Here is a 26,164-nt window from a genome sequence, read left to right on the forward strand (position 1 = left end):
CACTGCCCGGCATTGTAGGTGGTACACGTCCTTGGTTACAGAGCCGATTGTTGGAATTCCACCGGATTGTACGTTCATTATGTGTCATAAACTCAAGAGGGGTGTTTAATCCTTGTGTAATGACAGTCGAGTCTACATTCCGTGTGAGTGGACTAGTGGCCACGGGAGGTAATGACAGGGGAGTCAGCTGTGAGTGCGAAGGGACTGGTGGCTACGGGAAGTAATGACAGGGGAGTCAGCTGTGAGTGCGAAGGGACTGGTGGCTACGGGAAGTAATGACAGGGGAGTCAGCTGTGAGTGCGAAGGGACTGGTGGCTACGGGAATGATCGAGAAGGGAGGGCGGTCAGGCGAATTTTTCTGTGTAAGTCATCGGTAACTGGGCTGAGACCAACAACTTGCTACATTCGAAAATGCGGCTTGATCACGGTTGGGTGACTAAAGAAACAAAAACCTGGGCTGGAAGCCAGGTTCTCGGCAGAGCCGGCTCATTGCCCTCGATCGTCACACTGTGGGAGCCCCGATGATGAGTGGCTGTAGGGGGTAGGGGGGTGGCTGTAGGGGACACCCACCCGTGTACATGGCGTGGCTGTAGGGGTAGGAGAGTGGATGTAGGGGGTAGGGGAGTGACTGTAGGGGACACCCACCCGTGTACATGGAGTGGCTGTAGGGGTAGGGGGGTGGCTGTAGGGGTAGGGGGGTGGCTGTAGGGGACACCCACCCGTGTACATGGCGTGTCTGTAGGGGGTAGGGGGTGGCTGTAGGAGACACCCTCCCGTGTACATGGCGTGGCTGTAGAGGGTGGCTGTAGGGGACACCCACCCGTGTACATGGCGTGGCTGTAGGGGGTAGGGGGTGGCTGTAGGAGACACCCACCCGTGTACATGGCGTGGCTGTAGGGGTAGGTGGGTGGCTGTAGGAGACACCCTCCCGTGTACATGGCGTGGCTGTAGGGGTAGGGGGTGGCTGTAGGAGACACCCACCCGTGTACATGGCGTGGCTGTAGGGGTAGGTGGGTGGCTGTAGGAGACACCCTCCCGTGTACATGGCGTGGCTGTAGGGGTAGGTGGGTGGCTGTAGGAGACACCCACCCGTGTACATGGCGTGGCTGTAGGGGGTGGCTGTAGGGGACACCCACCCGTGTACATGGCGTGGCTGTAGGGGGTAGGGGGTGGCTGTAGGGGACACCCACCCGTGTACATGAAGTCGCGGTGCAGCGCGGGTTGGAGTGCGGTCCAGAGCAGCTGCGCTTGGGCCGGGCCGCCCCAGCGCACGAGCTCACGGAGCACGGAACAGCGCTGCGTGCAGAACGCACAACGTGCACGCACACACACAGTTCAGAACACCACGCATCCTACACACCTGCCAGAGTGATACACACACACCAGCATGGGTGACACACACACACCAGCAGAAGTGATATACACATCAGCAGGAGTGTCAGCGTCATAGTCCAAATTTGCTAAATGAAGTAACAAAATGACACTGTAAATGACTCAATCGAGATTATGCAAAGCAAACGCTTGGCAGCAACCTCCCGAGAAAGAGTCTTTCGATTCAGCGAGGGTTTTCTGGGTAAGAAGAACATCATACGAGTGACAATTTACGTACTTTATGCGAGATGTACAAATAACTTTAATGCTGTATATGTGGCGGGGGACGGATCCGTGAAGGAGGTGTATTGTTCAACCATTTATTTTGATCACTTTCATCTCTCCAAAGAAACATTCCACATTGTTTAGGAGAAAGCTCGCCTCGTACGAGTTTTTGGTTTGTTTCGGACGACACTTAATCTTGAACCCATCTCTGCTCCCTTTGTTGCATCTTGCAATCATGTCCTGTCGATTGTTGCCGTGGCAATGCAACTCGAACAGTGTAATCCGAACATCCGAGATGGTTAATACTTTCTCCATTTATGAAAATGCCCCTAATTCTCCAATTCAAACTTCGGGAAAACATTGTCCAAATCCCACCCTGAGTAGCGCCCATGACATGATTCGTATTTCCTCTGAGCATCCGGGCTGTATTGTCTCTACGTGGCGCACGTGGTGTGGAGGCTGCCACCTACTACCGTTAATACGCGGTAACCGGTAACCTTTGGTAACTCATTTGCCAGTAAAAAATATGATAATTGGGTTTTTACTCTTTTATCTGGCAACAAAACAGACACCTTTTTTACGAGGAGTCATGTTTGCATAGACAACAATACCTGCATTCTAGATTTGAAGCTTTCGTGACTGCAATGATTCATATTCTCAGGTTTTTTCGGTAAAGTCACGTAGTTAAAAACATTAAAACTAATGAAAGTAAAATAAAACAAAACAAAATAAAATTCACGACGTTTCGGAGGCAACACAAGTCTCCGTCATCAGGTGGGACCGTCACAGCCGAATTAGCTGCATCAAGTGAAGCAATGATTCAAGATGTAATCCCTTATAAGCAAGTTGAAGGGAGGTGGAGAGGGGGGAGAGCTTATCAGGCTGTGGTAGCCAATGAATGGAAACGTATCGGGAGGGAGGAGGAGCGGTGATCAAAGACTGCACGCAGTGCTCAACACAATGAATGGAGACGTGTCGGGACGGAGGGCGAGCGGCGATCAAAGACTGCACGCAGTGCTCAACACAATGAATGGAGACCGCTCGCCCTCCGTCCCGGCGCGTCTCCATTCATTGTGTTGAGCACTGCGTGCAGTCTTTGATCGCCGCTCGCCCTCCGTCCCGACACGTCTCCATTCATTGTGTTGAGCACTGCGTGCAGTCTTTGATCACCGCTCCTCCTCCCTCCCGATACGTTTCCATTCATTGGCTACCACAGCCTGATAAGCTCTCCCCCCTCTCCACCTCCCTTCAACTTGCTTATAAGGGATTACATCTTGAATCATTGCTTCACTTGATGCAGCTAATTCGGCTGTGACGGTCCCACCTGATGACGGAGACTTGTGTTGCCTCCGAAACGTCGTGAATTTTATTTTGTTTTGTTTTATTTTACTTTCATTAGTTTTAATGTTTTTAACTACGTGACTTTACCGAAAAAACCTGAGAATAACAATACCTGCAGTCATAATGCAAACAATATATGCATACATTATCAGAGTTATGTTTTTGTTTGCATGTATGCATACATTATCAGAGTTATGTTTTTTGTTTGCATTATGACTGCAGGTATTGTTGTCTATGCAAACATGACTCCTCGTAAAAAATGTGTCAGTTTTGTTGCCAGATAAAAGGTAAAAAAACAATTATCAACCGGTAACCTTTTGCAGCATCGGTTACCGGTTTTAGAAAAGTCAGGAAACTGGCAACCGATTCCCGTGGAACTTTAATAAGTCACGAACAGCACCGACTGGCACACGCGCACGTGCGCGCGCGAACGTCCAATCAGCGGCAACGTGGTTCATTTTGCTCTCGTTTCTCAGTAAAAGGGCAAAGACGCAGCTCTGAAATTGCTCGCTCGCGCGAGCAGAGACCTCCACAAGAGGTAATTGCGGCCCACATCCTTCCACACTGGCCAGATGTCTTGGATGAGGAGGGATGTACCCACACTTTACCACCAGGCACGCGCTCTGCCGATTGACGAACTGTCTACTATGTACTCGGCATGGTATCATTCACCCCACATCCATTGGCAACGTCTTGGTCGGGATGTCACGATTCTATTCACGAATTTTTCCTATTTCGGTGTATATAAATGTGTCGCGTTAAATTTCGATTTAAAGCTTTCGTGACTGCAGGGATTCATCTTCTTGGTCCTTTCGGTAAAGTCACGTAGAAGGGAAATAATAAAACTAATAAATAATAAAATAATTCTCACGACGTTTCGGCCACAACGCAAGCAGCCGTCCTCAGGTGAAGAACAGGTCTGTCGGGGAGATGGCTGACAGCTGTCTTTTCGACAGACCGAAACGTCGTGAGAATAATTTTATTATGTTTTATTGTTATTATTTTATTATTTCCCTTCTACGTGACTTTACCGAAAGAACCAACAAGATGTGTCGCGTTAGTTTGTATCGTTTCTTGTATATTTCGGTCTAGTTCGCGAGCCTAAACGTAGCGTGAGCGAATTGTTTTTGTTCTCACGCTCTGCACGAATCGTGACGAATCGTTTGCTGCAAGCGCTGGGGTTTGGCAGTGGAAGGGTGAGCAAATCGTTTGGATGACTTCAAAAACAGGCGTCTATTTTTATTTGCCTGACATTTCTGCCCGTGGAGTTGTGATTGCGATGACGCACGTGCGCGTAACGACAGTACTTGTGAGTGGTCCCATTGTGTCATCCAGGCCGCCACAGCTTGCAACATCCTCTCGAATTCACGCTGCTGCTGCTGCTCCTGCTGATGATGATGATGATGCGGCTGCTGCTGCTGCTGATGATGACGATGGTGATGTTTTGGGTCTCTGCGTCTTCCCGACGTCAGGAGGTCGGTCCCACCATTCACAAATCCTAGCCCCCGCAGTCCATTCACCATCACCGTTGCCATGGCACCTGTGATACGAGGAGATTAATACAGTTCAGGTTTCAAGGTGGCTGGCGAGTGGTCTCTGTCAGTATGCGCGCGGTCATTGATGGCTCAGAGAGTGGCTGTGGGTGAGAATTGACAATTTCGAAATTGAAAAAATAATTTCACAATTGAAAGATTTTAAATTGAAAATTACGACGTGATCATTGACAATTCGTTTTTTCGGCATTGAGAACTCAATTTGTAATAATTGAAAATTACGACATGATCATTGACAATTCGTTTTTTCGGCATTGAGAACTCAATTTGTAATAATTGAAAAATCACACTTGATAACTGACGATTCAGATTGAATAATTGGACGCTTGTAGCTAAATGTGACATTTTGCGTGACCCTTTTTTCCAGCTGATGAGACGCACCGCCGACGTGTATGTATTATAATTCACTGTGTAACAAAAATGTGTATTATTTTTTGTTCCTGGGTAGTAAGTGTTATTTTCCAATTGCTTATGCCTCAAAAGTACAAAAAATGGCTTATGCCTCAAAAGTACATAAAATGGCTTTTATTCCCCACAAACTTTGCTTTTGTGACTAGGACATTGATATATTGAAATTTACCTATTTTCAATGAAAAAAACGTGGTGTGCATTTGTGTCATTCCTTCACGTAAAGTCCTGGTCACAAAAGCAAAGTTTGTGGGGAATAATAGCCATCTTCTTGGTTCTTTCGGTAAAGTCACGTAGAAGGGAAGTAATAAAATAATAAAAATAAAACAAAATAAAATAATTCTCACGACGTTTCGGCCACAACGCAAGCAGCCGTCCTCAGGTGCTTGCGTTGTGGCCGAAACGTCGTGAGAATTATTTTATTGTGTTTTATTTTTATTATTTTATTACTTCCCTTCTACGTGACTTTACCGAAAGAACCAAGAAGATGAATCCCTGCAGTCACGAAAGCTTTAAATCGAAAATTACGTAGTAGTTTTTAACCCTCCCCTCCCGGTATCTCTCTCTAGCCACCCTGCGTGTGTCCACCCACAGCAGCATAAATGGGTTCACCACAGGAAGTCGATGGACAGGTCACGTGTGCTGGGGCAAAGTGTGGTTGTACTCCCACATTTCCCAAGACACCAGGCCAGCATGGAAGAGTAGGCCAAATACCCTCTTAGAGGGGATTTATAGAGCTCTCTCTCTCTCTCTCACTCGTGGAGGCCCTTCCGACAGAAGCGGCGTCAACATTTGTTTTTAAGATCTACAAGACTGCGTTATCATGGAAAGGCAAACCATGCAATGACTGGATTTGAGAGACATTAACTTGGGGTGACTCAGAGTGGAAATATCACCGGATGAAACTCTGCATCGGTTCCAAATCCAGGCGCACGCAAACATTTGTTTGGCCGTCACGTTGCATTTACGTGATGGACGTGACCTTTGTATTTTATACATTCAAATTATTACAATCATGGTGAACTTTCGTGCAATTATAACATTTATAACGAGCGTCTAGAACTAGCGGGAGCTTATACCGCCATTGTAACTTTGGAGAGAGCTATTGGAGGACTGCTATGGTGAGGGCTGTTGTTTGTTCAGGGTTACGGGTCAGGCTGGCTGGTAGGGGCATTTGCTAACAGCAACATGCGTCAGTCAGGTGGCGCGCATTGTTGAGCGCACTGCGCTACGAACCTGCCGACCTGAGTTCGATTCCCGACCACGACTATCGTCATCGGCGAGTGATATCGAAACCAGTCCTGGGGTCTCTGCCCCCCGCCCATGATCCCACCCCCATCCCATGACCGACACGGGGTGGTAAAGCCTTAATCCAGCAGTGAAATTACCTAAAGGATGTGCAAAAAATGAATGTCACGGATGAAAGCGATTAAATATAGAATTAGTCTTAATTTGAACACGGTATAATAATTTAAGAATTTTCAGAAACGTAACACGACATTATCAACGAATGCACACACTAATTATATTTGCACATTTATTCGGAGTTGCGATTAATTACCTGCGTCGGTGTTCAAGATCTGCCACATCGCTTCTTCACCAGCAACTGCGGTCGTCACCAGCGCTTAGTGTAAGCGAGATGTATTTAGATTCTATTTTCTGAGAGTTTGACTTAAAGTCTTAACGCTGCCGTGGCCGTGTCTGCAAACTCGCAGGGGCTTTCAGCAAATAACACTCTTCCAACTATTCACAAACACCGCTCGCTACATACGCTGCAGCCTCATGTTCCGTTACCTAATATTATCGACCACGATGTGCCTTCTTCCAGTCCTATCTCTCTATCTTGTACTCCGTGACTGTATTGCCCCACTATCTGGCCGCTTTGGTGGCGCTTGCTGTTGCGGCTGCGGTAGTTGCTGTTGACTTAGCCGATATGTGTGTGTGTTGTATTCCTGGCAACCGCGCTTGGACTGAAAACATTTGTGACAAATGTAATCTCCCCTCCTCCTCCTCCTCCTCCGAGCCGTCCCATCGCCTCCCCCCCAACCACCCAACCAAAGGATATGGGAAAAAGATTCCACGTAATAGACTTTAACAGACTGTAGAGGCACGTGCTGTTAGCGAGCACCTATAACAAGCCGGCACGGCACACGATGGGATGGGTGGCCAGCACAACGCCCGACCGCCTTTGTCTTCCCAGTGGCGATGTTAACACATCTCACCAGGTACTCATTTGAGGCTTAGTCGACCTAGGGGAGGCCCAGGATCGGTTCAGATGTATCGTCGCTTGTGTAAGTGGCCGTGAGCGGGAATCGAACTCGATAGCCGGGCTCGTTAGGGGCCATCCATTTATTACGTACGCATGGAGGGGGGAGGGGGGGTTGACCCAAATGCGTAGCTTGCGTATGGGCGGTCTACTGACCATGTGCGTACGCATAGGAAACGGGGGGGGGGGGGGGTGAAGCCTCGATAATAATTTGTCTACATTGGCCTTCAAATGAGTTAGATAGTCCGGCGGTGGACTATCTGTTTGCTTAAGCACGTGAACATTATTAATCCTTGATCGTTTCTGCGTGGATTAATTCTCGGCCGTTCTATAGAATTCGGGGGGGGAGGGGGGGTGCAAAAAGTACGCGTGCCTACAGGGAGGGATGGGGGGGGGTCAAGTTTTGACAGATTTTTGCGTAACCTACCCAATGGATGGCCCCTTAGTGCAGGTAGCGTGCCAACCACTCACACCACCGCCCACGCCGTCACATCCATTGGCTGTGCCGTCGCTTAGCAAAACGAGTGGGAGGACGAGAGGCTGGTGCGTGGAGAGCGTGACGCCAAACAGCGGGAGATGACGCCACTCGCAATTTAGCAATGCGCGCTAGCACAGTGGCATACAATATTTAAACGTGAAAAAAAACTTGACACATCCGTCAATATCACCGGATGTCCTTGAAAGGACATGTATGTAACAGGCGACGCTTCGGTCAAAAAGCCATTTTTTATATAGCACTTTACAATCCGGGGCCTGATGAGAATATCTTTTTTAAAATGTTGTCCTGATGACCAGCTTAATTTTTTTTATATCTAAAAAAAGGAAGAGGAACGCCTCACTGAATCTCATGATCCTTTTCAGGAGGCTCCTGCCACGTCTTCGCAGCAGGGAGAGGAGGGGAATGATTGATATTTATAGAATCCCAATTTTGAGTGGTTTGCGAGTACATACATTTTTCAATTTTGGACCCTGACACCGACACATTTCGGCCCCTTCTTGCGAATGACGTCGTCACGGGACCTTCAACGTTCACTCTGTGAAGCAGACGACAAGTATTTTCTGCCGGCGAATTCGCCCCGTGGTATTAACTAGGGCGGCCACTGCATTCGAACTGTGGACCACGCTGCAACAAGCAGCGAACGCCCTCATACATTCCTTACCATAGCGAACTATACCAATTGATATACAAGTTAATTTTTATTTCATTTTACCAGGTCAGACCCACTGAGCAATATAGCTCTTTTGCAGAAGCGACCTGGCCACAAATCTCATCGAAGTGGCTTATCACGTGGACATTTTATCGCAGTCAAATACTCTAGATGGATGTTTCAGAATGCAAAGGGAAAACCCGGATGACCCAAATGATAAATCCACGCTATTACGAGGAACACATGCAAACTCCAAATATACAACGGGCGTCAGGGTCGGGATTGAACCCATGACCTCCGGCAAACCAGGCGAGGGAGTTAACATCTCGCCACCACGGCGCCCACATTATACCTGTTTATTCGTATTGTATATATAGCAATAGACGTGTAGACATTCACGCACATATGCCGATGCAAAGACACGAGAAGATGACAATGGATATGCACGCGTACATACGAATGGACATAGACACACACAAAAGACAAAGACTCCAGCCCCTCCCCACCCAGCCCCACCCCTCCCACCCCCCACCCAGCCCCACCCTCCCCACCCAGCCCCTCCCCACCCTCCCCTCTCCACCCAGCCCCACCCCTCCCATTTTTGGATACACGACGGACGGACACAATAATCCCCTGTGGGCTGGTGGAACCAGGTGGTTCCTACCAGTATTAATATTCTTTTGGTCTTTCGGTAAAGTAACGTAGATAGAACAATAAAATAATACAAGTAAAAATAAAGTGAATTAAAAATATATATTTTTAAAATATCACGATCGCAACACAAGCAATCGTCATCAGGAGAAATATTGGCATATCGAACATCACCGATGAGGTCCGCGGATGTCCTCTCGGACCCTGAAAGCCCCTTTCACTGTCGCAGCCAATGAGCGATATGTGTGTCATTACACCAGCGTGGGTGGGAGCGCTCACGCACACGTGCCCGCGCATGCTGTCACCCAGCCTACGTAACAAAGAGTTCAGTACGGTATTATTATTATGATGATACACACGCGCCCCCAAGCCCTTGCCGACCGGAGACGGGCTTCTCTGCAATTGGTTCTTGGGATGGGATGAAGGTATAATATCCTGCACGGTCTTTCAAGCAAGGAAATGGAAATCACACAATGAAAGAATGACACACACTCACGCACACACAAAGCGAACACGCAGAGAAGCAGAGCCCCCCCCCTCTCTCGCTCTCTCCCCGCGTTGTCTCTCGACTCGAATTCGGAATTGGGATGAAGAGGAAACAGTAATGATCGCTGCGACGTCAACACGCGATGTTCTAATTCTATTCAACTTGCGTTGATGTATGCACGCTGAGCTTTGTTTTTGCACCCCGCGTAGCCATCCGTGCTAATTGGAAGTTAAAGAGACCAGAACGAGGGGAGATGGGGGGGGGTTAGGCAGGCCGCTCTTTTGTAAATCATGCATTTGATCAAAAAGAAAGATCACCCCCCCCCCCGCATATCCTACGTGCGTATGGACCTAGCCTGGCACAGGCATCATCATCCTCAACCCAAGAGTCAACCCCGCGGTCTCAGTGGTGTTTGGCTCACTTAGATACTCAACTCCCATACGCACAACATATGAGGATCCATCCAATCTTGTCTAGCCCAGGGGTCGGCAACCTGGGGTCAGGAACCGAATGCGGCTCTTTGAGGACTGCTTCGTGACCATTATTTATGAAAGGCCACCGTCTCCTATTAACATGCATTGCGGCACTTGAGATATAGAGGGGGATTTTTTTTTAACCAAATTTGAAAAAAAAATTGCTCTTGTAATTTTGTTTGCCGACACGTGATCTAGCCATACGGACTGTTGGGGTGGTGGTGGTGGTGGTGGTGAGGACTGATGATATTTTAACATACCGCACCTGATAGGCCTACTCATTTAGGGCTGAGTCCACCTGAAGGAGGCAATAGGACCGGTTTAGATGTACTGTACTGTGCTCCTCCACTGGACGACACATCGTGCAGTGTAGTGACTGGGAATTTGATGTCAGATGACCGGGGTGTTCTTTTTTTCCCATAGACGTCCGGCGTTGTTCCCGCTCTATGCCATCGTCGTGAAGAAAGGGAGCACTGGGTAGAGAGGAAGCGACCTGCTTAGCGGCCACTCAAAGTCGTGCGTGCTCTGACTTGCGTTCGTGTCTCTCTCTCTCTCTCTCGCCCAACAGAGTTCGTGCTCGCATTGCTCAGGCGCCACTCACGCTCGGGGCTCACACCAGAGGGATTGAAGTGGCTTTTAAGTGTTGTTCCAATGCCCCCGTGGATCATGCGCCCGAGAAATTGGCGGTGCTGTAGCCCCGAAGCAGAACCAATAAGTGCGCGCAAAAGCGTGGGGTTCTTCAAGCAGCTCTAGAGCAAACCTCCGGTTTCACGAAACAAAAAAAACAGGGCGTGCATTAAATATCAGCGGAGAAATTGAAATCCCAATAAACGTAAACTAATTAACATGAAATGCAAACTAGTCTCGTCTCTCCATCTTGTCTGTAATCTCACGTAGTTATTTATGTCCGCATTTCTCTTATCTCACAACATCTATATATATCTTCTATATCTCTTCTGTTATCTCACTCGCATTTTCTCGATTGAAAGTGGAGCCCCCCAAAATTACATTATGTTAGCCCCCCCTCCCCCAAATGAGCTTGAAGCAACACCACTACCAAGTGATACTAGTAACGAATTGGCATGTTATGTTTACGTGACAAACATTACTAATTGGCTGTGTCGGGTGGTGGCGGGTTTAACGACACAATTATATATTTAAGCGATGACATGGGGAAACCTTCATTCGGCAGTAGATAAACCATGGATTCGTATTAATGTGCTACCGCATATTTAAACAGCACACGTGATCAATATACTCTTCACGTTTTAAAAGGAAGTTTTTTTTCCAGCAGTCGGGGGCGACGATTGCTATGTACAGTATTTCCCAAAATTAAGTAGCGTTTTTTTAATCTGACGCCCGCAGACAATGACGCCCTTTACCCCATCTTCGGACGACGCCACGGGACGCCGCGTCATTCCTACGGTTAACTACACCCGCACTATTAACCAGGGTGTCCTGCTGGATTCGATTCGTCGACCTCTGCCAACAAACGGCGGGCGCTGGGTCATGTCACACAGCCCCTAATGCAGAGCCAGCAGCTAACCCCTCCGACAATTACTACTGCTACTACTTACAGTAATCTGATCCTAGAATAGACAGGAAGGTATTAACTACAGCCGTAACTGGAAAAATAAAACACGCGGTGCATGCTGTTGTAACCGCCCAGGGTTAACGAGCGCTGCACAGGCGACACAGTCGCACCAGACGTATTGGGGGCCGTCCATAAATGACGTCACGCACTTAAGGGGGGGGGGTTCAGACATTTGTGACGATGTGTGACGAGGGGGGGGGTGGGGTGTGAGAAATGTGACGTCACGTAAAAATTCGCAACTTTAAATAAATATAGACAACACGTTCTACTTAATTAATTAGACTTTTTGATAAATGTTTTCTCCTACAACATCAGAGTGCAGCGCCACATTGAATACGCACCACAATGACAATTGTTTAAAGAGATTTGAAGCATATTTTATTTGGGAGGGGGGGCAGAGCTTTGTGACGTCATATTTGAGGGGGGGTCTGACTTTTTGTGACGCCGTGTGACGAGGGGGGGGGTCAAAAATCGTCCAAAATCGCGTGATTGATGGGACGTCACATTTCTCACCCCCCCCCCCCTCGTCACACATCGTCACAAATGTCTGACCCCCCCTAGGTGGTGACGTCATTTATGGACGGCCCCTTATCACAAGACAGTATATAACTACAGTACAATATATTTATGAAAAAATATATTGTATTCATCAAATCCTGACAATTATTAATCGAATCGCCGGTTAGTATGAAGGTAAATGTCTAACCTTCAATATTATACTCGATTAATCCTTGCGTCTCTGAAACCTGATATTCTCTCAGATCTCTAACTAAAATACACACACGGTCATTATGTCAATAACGAGCGCTCACTCGTGAGTGAGTGTTTAAATAGAGAAAACCAGGCTATTCAGATGCACCCATGTACATCATCAGTAGAGTGCAATGACATGTGCGATGTTACGTTTCCTCCGTGGGGATATATTACTGGTGCCTGGTCCACGTGTTCCAACGCATGCGCTCTATCAATTACAGCGGCTCCGTCCAGCCCGCGTGTGTGTGTGCGTTAAGCACAAAATCGATGGAAAGAAACATTCAAATGGGCTCACGCAGGGGAGATCACTATCGTGAAGATGGAGTGGTCAATTAAGGACACATTTGAGATCTTCTTTCAATTTTGCAAGGCATTAAAAATGCCTCCCCCCCCCAAAAAAAAATACAATGGAAATTAGAGGAGGGTGGTGGGGGTGTTAATGTTCATTATTTTCACAAAGGGTTAAAATGTGTGTTAAAATTAAATAGCAAAACAAGTGAGGCAACATGAATTTGAACAAAAAAATATATAATCATTGGACAGATAATTAGAACAAAATACATTCGGATGTCAAGGGCTGAAGGCAGACGGGGAGCTGTGGGATGAAATACGGGCAGGAGCATGACAATAGTTCTGTTGTTTTTTTATTTTATAATGAAAAATAAGATGGCAAAATACTAAATTAAATCTTTCAATCAGCGCACAGTACAGTAGCTGGTTTGCTACATGGAACCAGAAACAATGAAAACTGACAAATTAAACGTAACACAATCTGAAAAACCGCGCACAGAAGCATGGATTTAAATATGGATGCTGGGAATTGTAATGACAACCAGATTGATGGAGTAACGTGGATCAGAGAACAAACACAAAGCAGAGCTACCCGTGTTGACTGCTAAGCAAAGTACGTGGGCTTTGGTATAGGGCATGTGATGGCTCTGGAAGGGATAGCAGTTTGATGGACAAAATTAGTGACGCGGTAGCAAACGAATGAACCCCACAGATAATATAACGGAACTATTTTTTATTTTTCCAGGTAATGGGCCGTCCATAAATAACGTCACGCGATTTTGGACGATGTTTGACCCCCCCCCCCCGCTCGTCACACGGCGTCACAAAAAGTCAGACCCCCCCTCAAGTATGACGTCACAAAGCTCTGCCCCCCCAAAAAAAAATAAAACATGCTTCAAATCGCTTTAAACTATTGTCATTGTAGTGCCTATTTAATGTGGCGCTGCACTCTGATGTTGTAGGAGAAAACATTTATTAAAAAGTCTATTTAATTAAGTAGAACGTGTTGTCTATATTTATTTACTTAAAGTTGCGCATTTTGATGTGACGTCACATTTCTCAACCCCCCCCCCCTCGTCACACATTGTCTGACCACCCCCCCTAGGTGCGTGACGTCATTTATGGACGGCCCCTAAGGCCCACTGAGCTACTCTTTTTCAGAAGCGACGTGGTCACAAATGATGGCGTGGAGATTTATAGCAGCCAAATACTCTAAACGCGTGCTGATTTTAGATGTGGAGGGGTTAAAACCCGGAGGACCCGGAGGAAAATCCATGCGACCACGGGGAGAGAGAGACGCAAATTTCAAATATACAGCAGCAGGCGTTAGGGTCAGGATTGAATCCCACGACCTCCTGTATACCAAGCGAGGTAGTTAACATCTCCTAGCCACCGCGATGCCCAGTATCAGCTCATGAACAGGAGCGAATCAGATTGTGGCACATCGCAAGTCCGTCAATAATGGCCAGTAGATGGATATACCGTGGATGATGATACCACACGTTTGTTTGCAAAGAGCAGTTACAGCAAAAGCAAACAAACGAAGGCTATACACACGTGCGCGTCCTTTTTCAGAGACAGCTTACTGCATCGTTTCGGATTACATGCGCGGGGATAATAATAAACATCTGTAGCAGAACTCCAGAACAACGTGCCACACCAAATGGAACCAGGCCCTCTTTATTGAGTAATAACGCGTGCAAGCCTCGTGCAATTTCCCGGTCACCCGGACCCCGCCCCTCAGCACCTCACCCCCCCTCCCGCCTACTTAACCCCCACCCCCTCGGCCCCCTATCCCTCGGTGCGCTCGACTCCCCCGGTTGGCCGCAGCGCCTGACCAATGGGAGCGCTCGCGCTAAGCAAAGGACGCGCGAAACTCGCCGCGCTCCACGTGCGCATCCGGGGTACCGGGCGAGCTGTAGCCAATGAGCGAGCCGCGTCACACCGCCACGCCCCCGCCCACATCTCTGCAGCGGGAGGGGGTGTATGTGAAGCGCAATCACGTGGTCGCGCCGCAACCAATAGGCGCACTCAAGGTTTTACGTAACCGCTTTGCGGTGAAGTGGGTCACGCGGCCGAGCGCGCGGGTAACGGGGGGGGGTTGGAGAAGTAAGGGGAGGGGCGGGGGGGAGTGGGGGATTGGTAGTGAGGGGGGGGTGTTAGGGGGGAGGGTGTTAGGGGGGGGGGGTGTTTGGGGGCGGGGCCTCGCGCTGTCCACCAATCACAGCGCGTGCTCTGTCCGCCTGGTCGCGGTGATCTGGGCACGAAGTCATTGAGACGTCGCGCTGAGGCAGCGAGTGGTCGCATCGCACAAAGTACGCGGCACCAGTCGGAATATTTAATATTTATTCGCACGGCAGAGTAAAAGATATATAAGCGGAATCTGTGAGGATAATTGCAGGTTTGTTCCCCACCCCCCCCCAACTCATGAATATACACGCGCGCATAAGAAATCGATCTTTATTACCGCGCGTCATAAAACGATTATCGGCGAATCAAATCGTAAAATCTGTGTTTGATCCGCGGTGTATACATTAGGTGGTCGATGTTGACAGCGGGTGGCAGCGATATATAACGTGAAAAATAGCGCAAAATGAAGCGTTACAACTCTTCGTTTGTCAAACCGAGCGAGCGAATGACGTGTGACTTGTAGATTTCGGTAATAAAAATAAATAAAAAAGTCGAAGTCAAACTTAACGGTGAGGAGGATTCGTGAGGGCGAGCAAAGCACCTTCCTGTCCGCCCGCTCTATAACCTCACTGCAACGCTAAGCTATCACGTCGTCGCATTCAAGATCGACGTCAAGTAACGAAGAGAGAGAGAGGCAAGGCGGGAGAGACGAAGTTTGTGGCAGGTGGCGGCGGTGGTGGTGGTGGTGGCGGCAATGGTGCTCAACTCGATCCACTGGTTCCGCAAAGGCCTTCGTCTTCACGACAACCCGGCGCTGCGCGAGGCTTTGCAGGGCGCCGACACCGTCCGCTGCGTCTACATCCTCGACCCCTGGTTCGCTGGCGCCTCCAACGTGGGCATCAACCGGTGGAGGTGAGGAAGGGGACACGGTGGTGGTGGAGGAGGAGGTGGTCGTGTGGGTTGGGGTGATCCAATACAAGTATAACCCGTAAAAACCAAGTTTTTCACTATAAATCCTTTATATGCGTGGCGGCTAGAGTCCTCTCGTCCTCTGGCTTGAGATGGCTGCCACCTATGGGTCAGATGATTGCATGGCAGCATTAAGCAATTGGTAATTAAATATAATATTTTTGTCCTAAAAAGTGTAAAATGTTAGAAAAAAATTTCACGAACGTTAATTGTTACGCACAACGAGTCTGTGTAGAAAATGTCAGCTCGATTGAATCACGGGAAGTGGCTTAAAAAACGACCGAAAGATTTGCACGGTCGTAAGCAAGCAAGCGAACTTAATATAAAGGATTTAAAAAATTAACCCGTAAAAACCAAGTTTTTCACTTTAAATCCTTTATATGCGTGGCGGCTAGAGTCCTCTCGTCCTCTGGCTTGAGATGGCTGCCACCTATGGGTCAGATGATTGTCTGCCAGCATTAAGCAATTGGTAATTAAATATATAAAAAATTTCCCCTAATCAGTGTAAAATTTTGGAAAAAAAATTTCACAAAAATTAATTGTCACGCACAACGAGTCTGTGTGGAAAATGTCAGCTCGATTGGATCACGGAAAGTGGGTTAAAAAACAACCGAAAGATTTGCACGGTCGTAAGCAAGCAAGCACGCAAGCACGCAAGCAAGCAAGCGAACTTAATATAAAGGATTTAAAAAGGGGGCACGAGATGGGACCTCAATGGGACACTGCGACAATTGGATAACACTGGTCAACAAAAAAAAAAATTCTGGCCTGGACTTTTGCAGCTGTTTTAGACTAATTTCAGGGTGCCGAGAGCAAATCTGAGATCAGATTTGGAATATCACATCTCATTTTTATGCTATCGGCATACCCCATTTTCATTGATTTTACCCGATTAACTCTGTCACTTATGATTGCAAGTTGTTGCGAGTCAGCGACTGCTTTAGTGTTAAAATATGGTGCTGTATTTTTAGGATAGTGTGTTTATAATATCATTTTATGTAGATATCCACATTTATTTAATATTTTTCTTCTGCAGTTTTTATTGAAAATGCAATATTTGATATCTCAAAAACCTGATGTGATAGACAAAAACTGATGCCAGATTTGGAATCAGCACCCCAAAATTACCCTAAAACCGTTGGAATACCTCATGCCAGAAAAAGTGTGTTGACCAGTGTAATAGTACACAGGCAAGGTAACGGAGAGGGCTCATGGGGGACCCCACCGGTTTATAAGAGGGGACATGGAGACACAGATGTACCCGCACGGCTAAGGGAAACACATGGGGTTACACGGGGGATACGGGGGGACGTAAAAGTGCACAGGGACCCCGAGGAGATACGGGAGGGACACGGGGATAAATGGAACACCGCGCGCTGCGAAAAGGGCTCCAACATTTCCACCAGCCGATGGAGGTGAGCGTGTGGGGAGACTCAGAGGGGACACCGAGAGCCACGGGATCACGGGGACTCACTGAGACCCACAGGGACCCACAGGGACCCACAGGGACCCACATGGGGACACGGGAGGATAACAGAAACACGGGGTGGATAATGGGTCACCGGCACCTGCATTTGACACAGTGACCCATTGGGACACTGCGACAATTGTTTTATGGAACAGTGGATTTACTTGGACCCACTCGGACCCACTGGGACAGTGGAACATTGAATCCATGGGCACCAGGGCAAATTAATGAATGAATTAACCATAGAGTCAGGAGCCAGGCAGTGAGTCAATTGGACCCCCACAACACGAGGGATTTGGATATAAGTGGGCAAGCCATGAAGGTATCATTTAGATGTGGGGGCATACATTGTGTTCAGGTTGAATATCATTACATCTAAAGTTTGTTTATGAGATGATCTTTCTTCATAAGGCACAGTGACTCATTCCCAATCACTCCCATCATACCTGGCTACTTTTTGGTTTTCTCACACACACGACAAAAACGTATTGCGCATCAAGATATACAAAAATAATTATGGTGACTGGAAGCAAATCACCAGTGAAGACTGAACATCACGAGTTGCTTCTGATCTTATTGCCATACAGACATGTTTTTGTTTGAAATTTAAATGGAAAAGATGCAAAAAAACACTTCAATTTTTGTATTAATATTCAAGGTGACCAAATGGCTCAAAGTGAAAGCACTCGGCGATCCTGAGTTTTAATCCATGAAGCCACCGCTGATTAAACCGGTTTCTACCTAGACCATCCGATAACATGGAAGGGTTGTGCTGCTATGTAAGAAATCTAAATGGATTATTCATCTAATTACATTACATCTATTCCACAATCTGCTGCTCGAATCAGATCTCTGTGCAGCCCTGCTACAGGAGATCTATAGTTCCCTACAGATCAGGGTGGTTTTATCGGTCTGCCCAACATGTCCAGGAGCTTCACAGCCAACATTTATTAGTGGAGAAGAAGTTAAGAGGCTTCCAACTGGTCCTGGACCTGCAACAGCTGAACAAAGCGCTCTTCATATAAGATGAAAAATAGGGCCTCTATAATCAAGGCAGATCAGGCAATTATCTCATGTCCATCGATTTCCAAGATGCCTATTTGCGTGTTCCAGTGCTGCAGGTCCATCACCGATTGCTGGGGTTCACTGTCAAAAACACTCAACTTGTGCTCTTCGGTCTCCTCTTCTAGCGGTTATTGGCCCCCTGGTGTTCACCAAGGTCGTATATATAATTGGTAATAATTTAAAACCAATGTGGTATTTTAGTATAGATTAAGCCAATTTAATTGATCACAGCAGCAATTTATGAACTGATAAATGTGTATTAGTTATACAAAAATATGAAACACCTAGCTAAGTAAACCAGTAACATTATAAATGTATTATATAGGTAACATCCAAAATGCAACTTTTTTAGCATCTGAAGAAGGCTTTACGGTATTTCCATTAAGCAACCCAATGCCAAGTGTGTCTCTTATAGAGCATCTGTTACTATTTATGGCTCTGGCTGATCGTCTTTGTTGCTTAAGACTTTGCTCAGAAGACAAATAGGCATTTTAGATTGTGCGGAGAGAAAGAGATATCTGCATAATGAAGAGAGTGTAGAGATAAATAGATTAATGTTACCCAAGGGGCGTGTTCTAAACTGTCAGCTTTAAACTCCTGTAATTTTGCAGTGGCAATTTTATACCATAATTATGTTGGCAGCAGGAACCTTATTTTATTCATAAAAATAGTCGGTGAAGTTTTGTGGAAGAAAACCGAGCAGTTATTATACAGTAGTGTGGAATATTTCTCACTTTACACTATTATCATCAGCCCTGGCCCATGAACTTCTGGGTGAAGGACTCCCCACCCTTGTCATCTCTCATCTCATGTCTTAGTGATACCAAAATAAAATTTTCTTCTGGACATGCAATCATGTCATCACTCTATAGCCATCTATGGCAGTCATCCTCCTAGATTTGTTTCCTCCTTTGGATGGCATTCCATCACCAGTCTCATACATCATTCATTCTAACGATGTGTCCTGCTCAAGCCCACATACTTTCCTTAACAGTCTCTTATCATAGCTCTGATTTCCATTCGTTTACATTTGTTCTCATGTGCTATTGTTCAGCCACAACCTGCCCTTGCCCAGCCACATTATTTTATAATTTTTATCCCAATCTACCTTAAATAAATGCCTTAGATATACATATTCTATTTGGTTTTCCAGTTGTGTGCCTCCCAACAATACTGTATTAGTTTTTATTTAGCCATTGTATTATTGTACGTTTTTGTTATTTTGATTTATCTTGAGCCCAGCGTTAAAACCTTCTTGAAGTAATTTTTTATTCTGAGATGGTTAATACTTTTTCCATTCATGGTTATGCCTTTATTACTCCAATTAAATTTTTGGAACACTAATTCCAATATTTCTGTGAATAACCTTGGTAGCACTGTAAATCCTTGCCTGTCTTTTCTGATTTAGATTTTGTTACTTTATTCAATCTAAGCCTGAGTAACTGCATCCATTTTCGCTGAATGAAATACGACTTTTAGCTTACAAAAGCCAGAAATAATCTTTTTTCTATTACTATGGACCACATGCATAATATCAATCAGATTCTATAAATAAACGAAATGGCCAAATATGAAATGCCAAATGTTACACTGTAATATAGTATTTAAATGAAACTGAATATTCAGGGTTCAGGTTAAACTTGACGTATTCATTTATTTTCTCTATTTTTTTAGTAATTCTTTCCAATATATATTCAAAACACTTTTCTAGTTCCGGTGGGGGAGGGGGGGAATCCAATCTTTTTTTACATTTAGCCGATATATTTTTATGGCTTTTGTTATCATCATGAAAGGAGGTATTGTAAGCACAGGTAAGCTGACGTCAAAGGCGTTTCATTCCCAACACCGCCTACAACTTCATATCCACTCACCGCCCCAAACACGTCTGATCCTCAAAACTCCTCAACCCACTCTCTTCCCTCCCTAAAAATCCCTCTCTTCTGTGCACTGTCCTCCACACCCTTGCATTAATCTCTCTGGATTTGTGGTGTTCGCCGACTCCAATTAGGACCCATCATTAATGATTCCGAAATGGCCTGGTATGTGGCTCTGATGTCTGCCCTTATGACTCTAATTACGGTGCTTGGCAGTCAGTTCGCCAATGGTCTATTGTGCGCTTTCAGCGGTTGGCTTGCATCAGCCCAAACCAACGCCTGGCTGTTTTTCAAACGTCGCTGACATCAGCCGTTGGCGCGGCCTCACCCCTCTCCACGTTAAATGTATGCTTAAATTCTACGACTGTACTGTATCTCAAAGCCTCACGGTGCATGTGTTGCAATTGTCGAGGTGCAATCATTTTAGAGAAATTAGTTTAAAGAAACACGTGGGTGGAAACATTTTTCGTTATAATCTGTTTATTTTACCCCACAGGTCTATTGTTGCATATATTTTGTTGACATACCAGTACGTTACAGTGATTCAAATAACTAACTTTGTACTTGGTCATCACTTGATGTAATTGACCTCCTATGAAATTTACTACTATAATGAGCCAAGTATGTCTGTGTGTCCCACGCGTGACGTCACTCCACGTAGGCCAGCCCCCATCATTAATGATCATGAGCGGGTGATGTCTTCCAAATGGACACCCCCCACCATTAATATTAATTAGCGGGTGACGTCACTCCACATTGAACAGCACCCCACATTAATAATCATCAAGAGGTGACGTCTTCCAAATGGACACCCCCTACCAGTAATATTAATTAGCGGGTGACGTCACTCCACATTGAACAGCCCCCCACATTAATAATCATGAAGAGGTGACGTCTTCCAAATGGACACCCCCCTACCATTAATATTAATTAGCGGGTGACGTCACTCCACATTGAACAGCACCCCACATTAATAATCATCAAGAGGTGACGTCTTCCAAATGGACACCCCCTACCAGTAATATTAATTAGCGGGTGACGTCACTCCACATTGAACAGCCCCCCACATTAATAATCATGAAGAGGTGACGTCTTCCAAATGGACACCCCCCACCATTAATGTTAATTAGCGGGTGACGTCACTCCACATGGCGGGGGCGAGGCGCCTCCTCCCCCCTCCTCAGCGTCAATTTACAACCCTCACTACAAAGGCAGAACCCTCATGTCACGTGATCTCTGTAACACTATTGAGACATATAAGTAAAAAGGACGTCATGATGAACAAGGGATTATAATCTTTAAATGAAATAAATCTGTATCACCGCGCCCTTACAAATTGCACACGAATTGATGCAATGAATTTATCACGTAGCGGTCTGCTTTTCGCTTGCAAGTTTCAGATTTACTGAAATACACCCGTCCTTGGACGGGCAAAAGGCTAGTGTTGAATGTTTATTGAAGGATCATAATGCACTTGTTGCTCAATTTCGGTTTTGTACACATACTGTATGTGCATTGGGTGTAAAAAAACTACGTAAACAATAAATGGAGAACATTACGAACATGAAAGGCTATTTTTAGGATCCCACGGTAGAATAATCACCACAGTCGCACCTTCTGTTAGCACGGTTGGCTACGTACGGTGCGAAATAATTTCTGCTTACAGTCGGTGAGCATGGATCCTGAATAGCTACCAAACCCATTTCATAATGTTCCGCTTAAGGATCTAGGGCAGTGATACGAAGCGCTGACCTACTTAACTGGGACCTCAACAAAACGGGCGTTTCTGAAGCATTTGCCATCTTGCAAAATAAATCCTGCCCGAGCTCATTATCGCCACCACCACAACATGCTTGACTTACCAGCACGATTATTTTTAAATGTTACATGTTACTGACCCTGTTTTCGTTCTCTGCAATGTTTATGTTTTTGTCTTTTTGTGTAGTTGCTGTGCTCACGCACCACAGATCTCCCGTGTAAAATAGCCGGGCAACTGGCTTATTGGGATCATCCATGTAAAAAATAAAATACACTAAAAAAAAAACAACCAAACTCAAACATCATTTATGTGTGTTTGAAATTCCTATTTCCTGAAAGAGAATATTTAAAATGTGTTGTCTATGTCCCACAATGTTACACAAAATCATCCCCGCATTGACAAAGATGCACAATGTTCGTCTGTTTGTTTGATTAATGGTGTTCTTCATTAGCCTTGGTATTTATTTCATAGTACGTATTTGTAAGTTAAATTTGTAGTTAAATGCACATATACCAGTTCGTAAATTTTATAGTTAATTTATTATATTTGTTGTCAGCATACAACAGATGCGAGAAATAAAGTGGAACTTGAGAATCCTTATCAGAGCATAAAGGCAGATTGTCACTGAAATTAATTGAAGGGTGTTTTTCAAGTGTGTAAAATTCAGGTCTTATTCGAATGAGCGCCCTCTGCTGGGACTATCCGCTCCCTAAAGTAGTATACATCCTTATGGTTCAGTTCTCAGAGCTGAAGAGCCCCAGAAAACCACACACGTTCCGAGTTTTTTTGGGATGTCTGCTGAAAGGACGACAAAAACCATGCGTATGCATGTATTCTGTAATGATTTCCAACATGTATTTGTCCTTCAATTTACGATAATCATGGTAGTGCTCGTGCCAGGCCATAATGATCATATGCTTTGGGTCTCTCGGTAAAATCGCGTAGATAGGTAATAAAGAAACAAAAAACTACGACATTTCGATCACAACACAAGCGACCGGCATCAGCTGATGTTTATCTACGTGACTTTACCGAAAGACCCAAAGAATATGCATTTCTGCAGTCATGAAAGCTTCAAATCAAGACATAATGATCATCTGCTGCAAAAATAAAAATATTCTGCGAATTACGAATGATCATAGCAATACTGCGTCATTATCCTGCTATGAATTTCACCACTCATGTGACAATTACCAGGACCCAAGCAGGTTATACCGAAATAATGCTTTGGAACTTAATTATAGTGTGTTGTAAAGTGGATGTTGAACTGATCTAATACACATAAAAACAATTATTAGTCATGCATTGTCATAACTAAAATTGGCAAAAACATTGTACAATTTGTCATACGCATGAAATTATTAAAATGAATAATAGTCCCTTTATTTTAAGTCACTGGGATTTTAACCTGCAGAGCTGACAAAGAAGAGTTCATTCATCACAGTAGAAAAGTTCTTGAGACAATGGACATCTATGCCCTATATATATTCTAATATATTAAGTTAAAATAGCATTCGATGCTTGTAAGTAATGCAGCAGCTTATTTCGCTATCACTATGTCCATATGGTTTCAATACAACATCACATAATACGGTCCGAGTTTCTGGGAAGTAGCAGAATGCAAAATCTGAATCTTTATCCTCGAAAAATCCGATGAGCTCTGAAGCTTTTTTCACAGATGTCCAGTAAAATGTGAACAGGCTTAATTAAATATAAATTGAAGCAAATGCAAGTCAAAATAATGTTGCACATGTACAACCAAATTTTTATTCTCGTAATAAAAATATATTTGTATTATGCGGTATATATGCAATATATAATACACTAATATTTGTACTAATTGGTGTGCACAAGTTTCACAGAAACGGTTTATGAATAGTGAAGACTCGTGTGCTGGTTTTGATTTTAATTATATTTTTCTAGATAGATGACAATCATTTATAGAAGCAACTTGATTGTTTGGTTCTACTTAAAATACATTTTAATGCCATCCAGCCCTCTTTGTGCTAATTCTTTGCCACTCGAAATCCACAGCATAGCTTTAAACTACGTATAATTGCGCACATCTAAGCCAACACGTTGCTTCATTGACTGAGTAAACACTTGTGAAGTGATTTTTTGCGTTATAATAATATAAAAGCCAACTTCACTTAATTACTAAAAATCCAAATGTGTTACTTATTTTAGCAGCATGAGCCTACTTCCTCTCTTTATTTTTTCAAGAGGAATACACCCTTGAGTCATTGTAAGTGAAGCGCATTTATATTATTTGTATGCAGTGATGACTCATGATTCATTTTGTGATTTGCACAGTGCCATTGCAAATCTTTCTTCTGTATAGTACTTTAAAATGACAATGAAACATAATAATTGGAATATTAAAAAATACATATCGAGTGAATAACCAGCAATCAGTCTGTACTCATTTTTGTTTCTGACAAATTGTAATATGTTTGCCAAAATAGTTGTAGTTTATAAAATGAGAATGACAAATGGCTGTAAAATTAAAAGGTATGAGTCAGTGACAGGGTATGACCGAGAGATGGATGATTTTACTTTGGATTCAACAGCTTGGGTTAAGACATGGCCAGGCCTGCCCTAATCGCCTGTTTTTAAGCTGCTGCTCATAATGGTGTTAAAGAAGATGGTCACATTTACATTCGCGGCAAAGAATAAAAATGTTTAGGTACAGTACAATTAAACGTTAGCACTTATGACTCCAGCATGTTGTTGCTTATTCCCATGGCAGATGAGTTTTATCTTTTCAGTAAAGTACTAGATGTTGCCCTTGTGCATGTGTGTGTTTGTGCGTGAACAAAAATAAGTTTAATTTTCGATTTAAAGCTTTCGTGACTGCAGGGATTCATCTGCTTGGTTCTTTCGGTAAAGTCACGTAGAGGGGAAATAATAAAATAAAATAAATTGTATTATGTTTTATTTTTATTATTTTATTATTTCCCTTCTACGTGACTTTACCGAAAGAACCAAGAAGAAAAATAGGTTTGCTTCATACTCTCGTGCACTCATCTGTTGGTGATATTTTTCATATAAGATATTAAAAAAACAGACAAGTCTGTCACAATGTAATTCTTCTGCTCATTGCAGACACATTTGCAAATGTCATGAAAAAGGTTTCATAATTGCTTAATCGTGTTTAATTGCATAGGATATGAACCTGCGACACATTTATTCAGAGCCTACATTTTCATGCATCTGAAATACATTTAAAATAAGTTGTTACATTTATATATTTAAAAAAATTACCAATGCTTTGCCTTCAGCTTTCGGACACCTGGTGTAATAGATGCATGCATCGGACGGTTGGAGAGAGGACCTTTATACGCAGGGGGTTGCTTTGATGCGCTGTTAATCTGTGTATGCCGGTTGCTCTGTGTGTGGTTCGTATAGCGAGTAGTAGTGGAGTGGTTATTGCGCTGCGCTACGAAACCAGTGACCCGGGTGCGATTTCCACTCACGGCCACTACCAGTAATGATTATTGAACTGGTCATTGGCCTCCCCTAGGTCGACTCGGCCTCAAATGAGTATCTGGTGTGGTGTGGTGTGTAAACATCACCACTTGAGATACAAAGGCGGCCTGGCTTGGTGCTGGTCACGCACCCCCTCGTGTGCCGTGTTGGACTTAATACGTGCTCGCTATCAGTACTTGCCCCAACAGTCTGTTAAGGCTATTCGGAGGATATTTGGTTCATATGGAACCTTGGAGCAGCCGGTGTCCCCGTGCTCACAGACTGTAAATTGTCTGTTAATACCCATCTCAAAATGAGTTCATCAGCTTGTCGGCAAACCAAAAAAAACCCCACATAGAATCCGGCGATGTGATAGAATGTTTTGTGGAAACAAAAATTGCAACCTTGTCTTTTTGTTTTTGAGCCGAATATTTATTTTGTTTTGCACACATGTACAGTATATCTATAGAACACCAAGGGTGAATAAAATATTTAATTAAGCTATTTAAAACATTAAAACCCTCACTTAGTAGTCAGTATCAATTACCAATAATATGAATTCACCACATTATTAATGAAACTAAAAAGAGATGAAACTGAACGTTATTACAAGTGTGTATGAATGTTTTATATTTTGTCATTAACTTTGTTTTCAACACCACTTAAATGTAAACAGGTATACTAACATGAAAAAAACCAATTTTGCAGATTCTTGCTTCAAAGTCTGGAAGACCTGGATGCCAGCCTTCACAAGCTCAACTCACGTCTGTTTGTGATTCGCGGGCAGCCTGCAGATGTCTTCCCACGCCTCTTCAAGGTTAGTGGCTGCTTCTGCTTGAATACCCTCATGCCAGAGGTCGCAAACGGGTT

The 26,164-nt window shown here is 44.7% G+C and overlaps 2 protein-coding genes across 2 annotated transcripts in view; one reads left to right on the top strand and one right to left on the bottom strand.

Annotated features, from left to right (window-relative positions):
• The window catches only part of LOC144720357 (uncharacterized), a 71,268-nt gene extending 64,446 nt beyond the window's left edge, over positions 1 to 6,822 (bottom strand). The window contains exons 1-3 of the mRNA XM_078597068.1: positions 6,460 to 6,822; positions 4,245 to 4,477; positions 1,191 to 1,296 (exon numbers count right to left, since the gene is read on the bottom strand). Of these exons, the coding sequence (XP_078453194.1) occupies positions 1,191 to 1,296; positions 4,245 to 4,477; positions 6,460 to 6,487 (367 nt within the window). The 5' untranslated portion in view covers positions 6,488 to 6,822. The remainder of the gene's footprint in view (positions 1 to 1,190; positions 1,297 to 4,244; positions 4,478 to 6,459) is intronic.
• Positions 6,823 to 14,824: 8,002 nt separating this feature from the next.
• LOC144720358 (cryptochrome-1-like) overlaps positions 14,825 to 26,164 on the top strand; it is a 31,675-nt gene continuing 20,335 nt past the window's right edge. The window contains exons 1-2 of the mRNA XM_078597069.1: positions 14,825 to 15,603; positions 26,003 to 26,111. Coding sequence (XP_078453195.1) covers positions 15,446 to 15,603; positions 26,003 to 26,111 — 267 coding nt within the window. The 5' untranslated portion in view covers positions 14,825 to 15,445. The remainder of the gene's footprint in view (positions 15,604 to 26,002; positions 26,112 to 26,164) is intronic.

Source organism: Lampetra planeri, chromosome 8 (genome assembly GCF_965212315.1).
Source record: "Lampetra planeri chromosome 8, kcLamPlan1.2.h2, whole genome shotgun sequence".
Classification (NCBI taxonomy): Eukaryota; Metazoa; Chordata; class Hyperoartia; order Petromyzontiformes; family Petromyzontidae; genus Lampetra; species Lampetra planeri.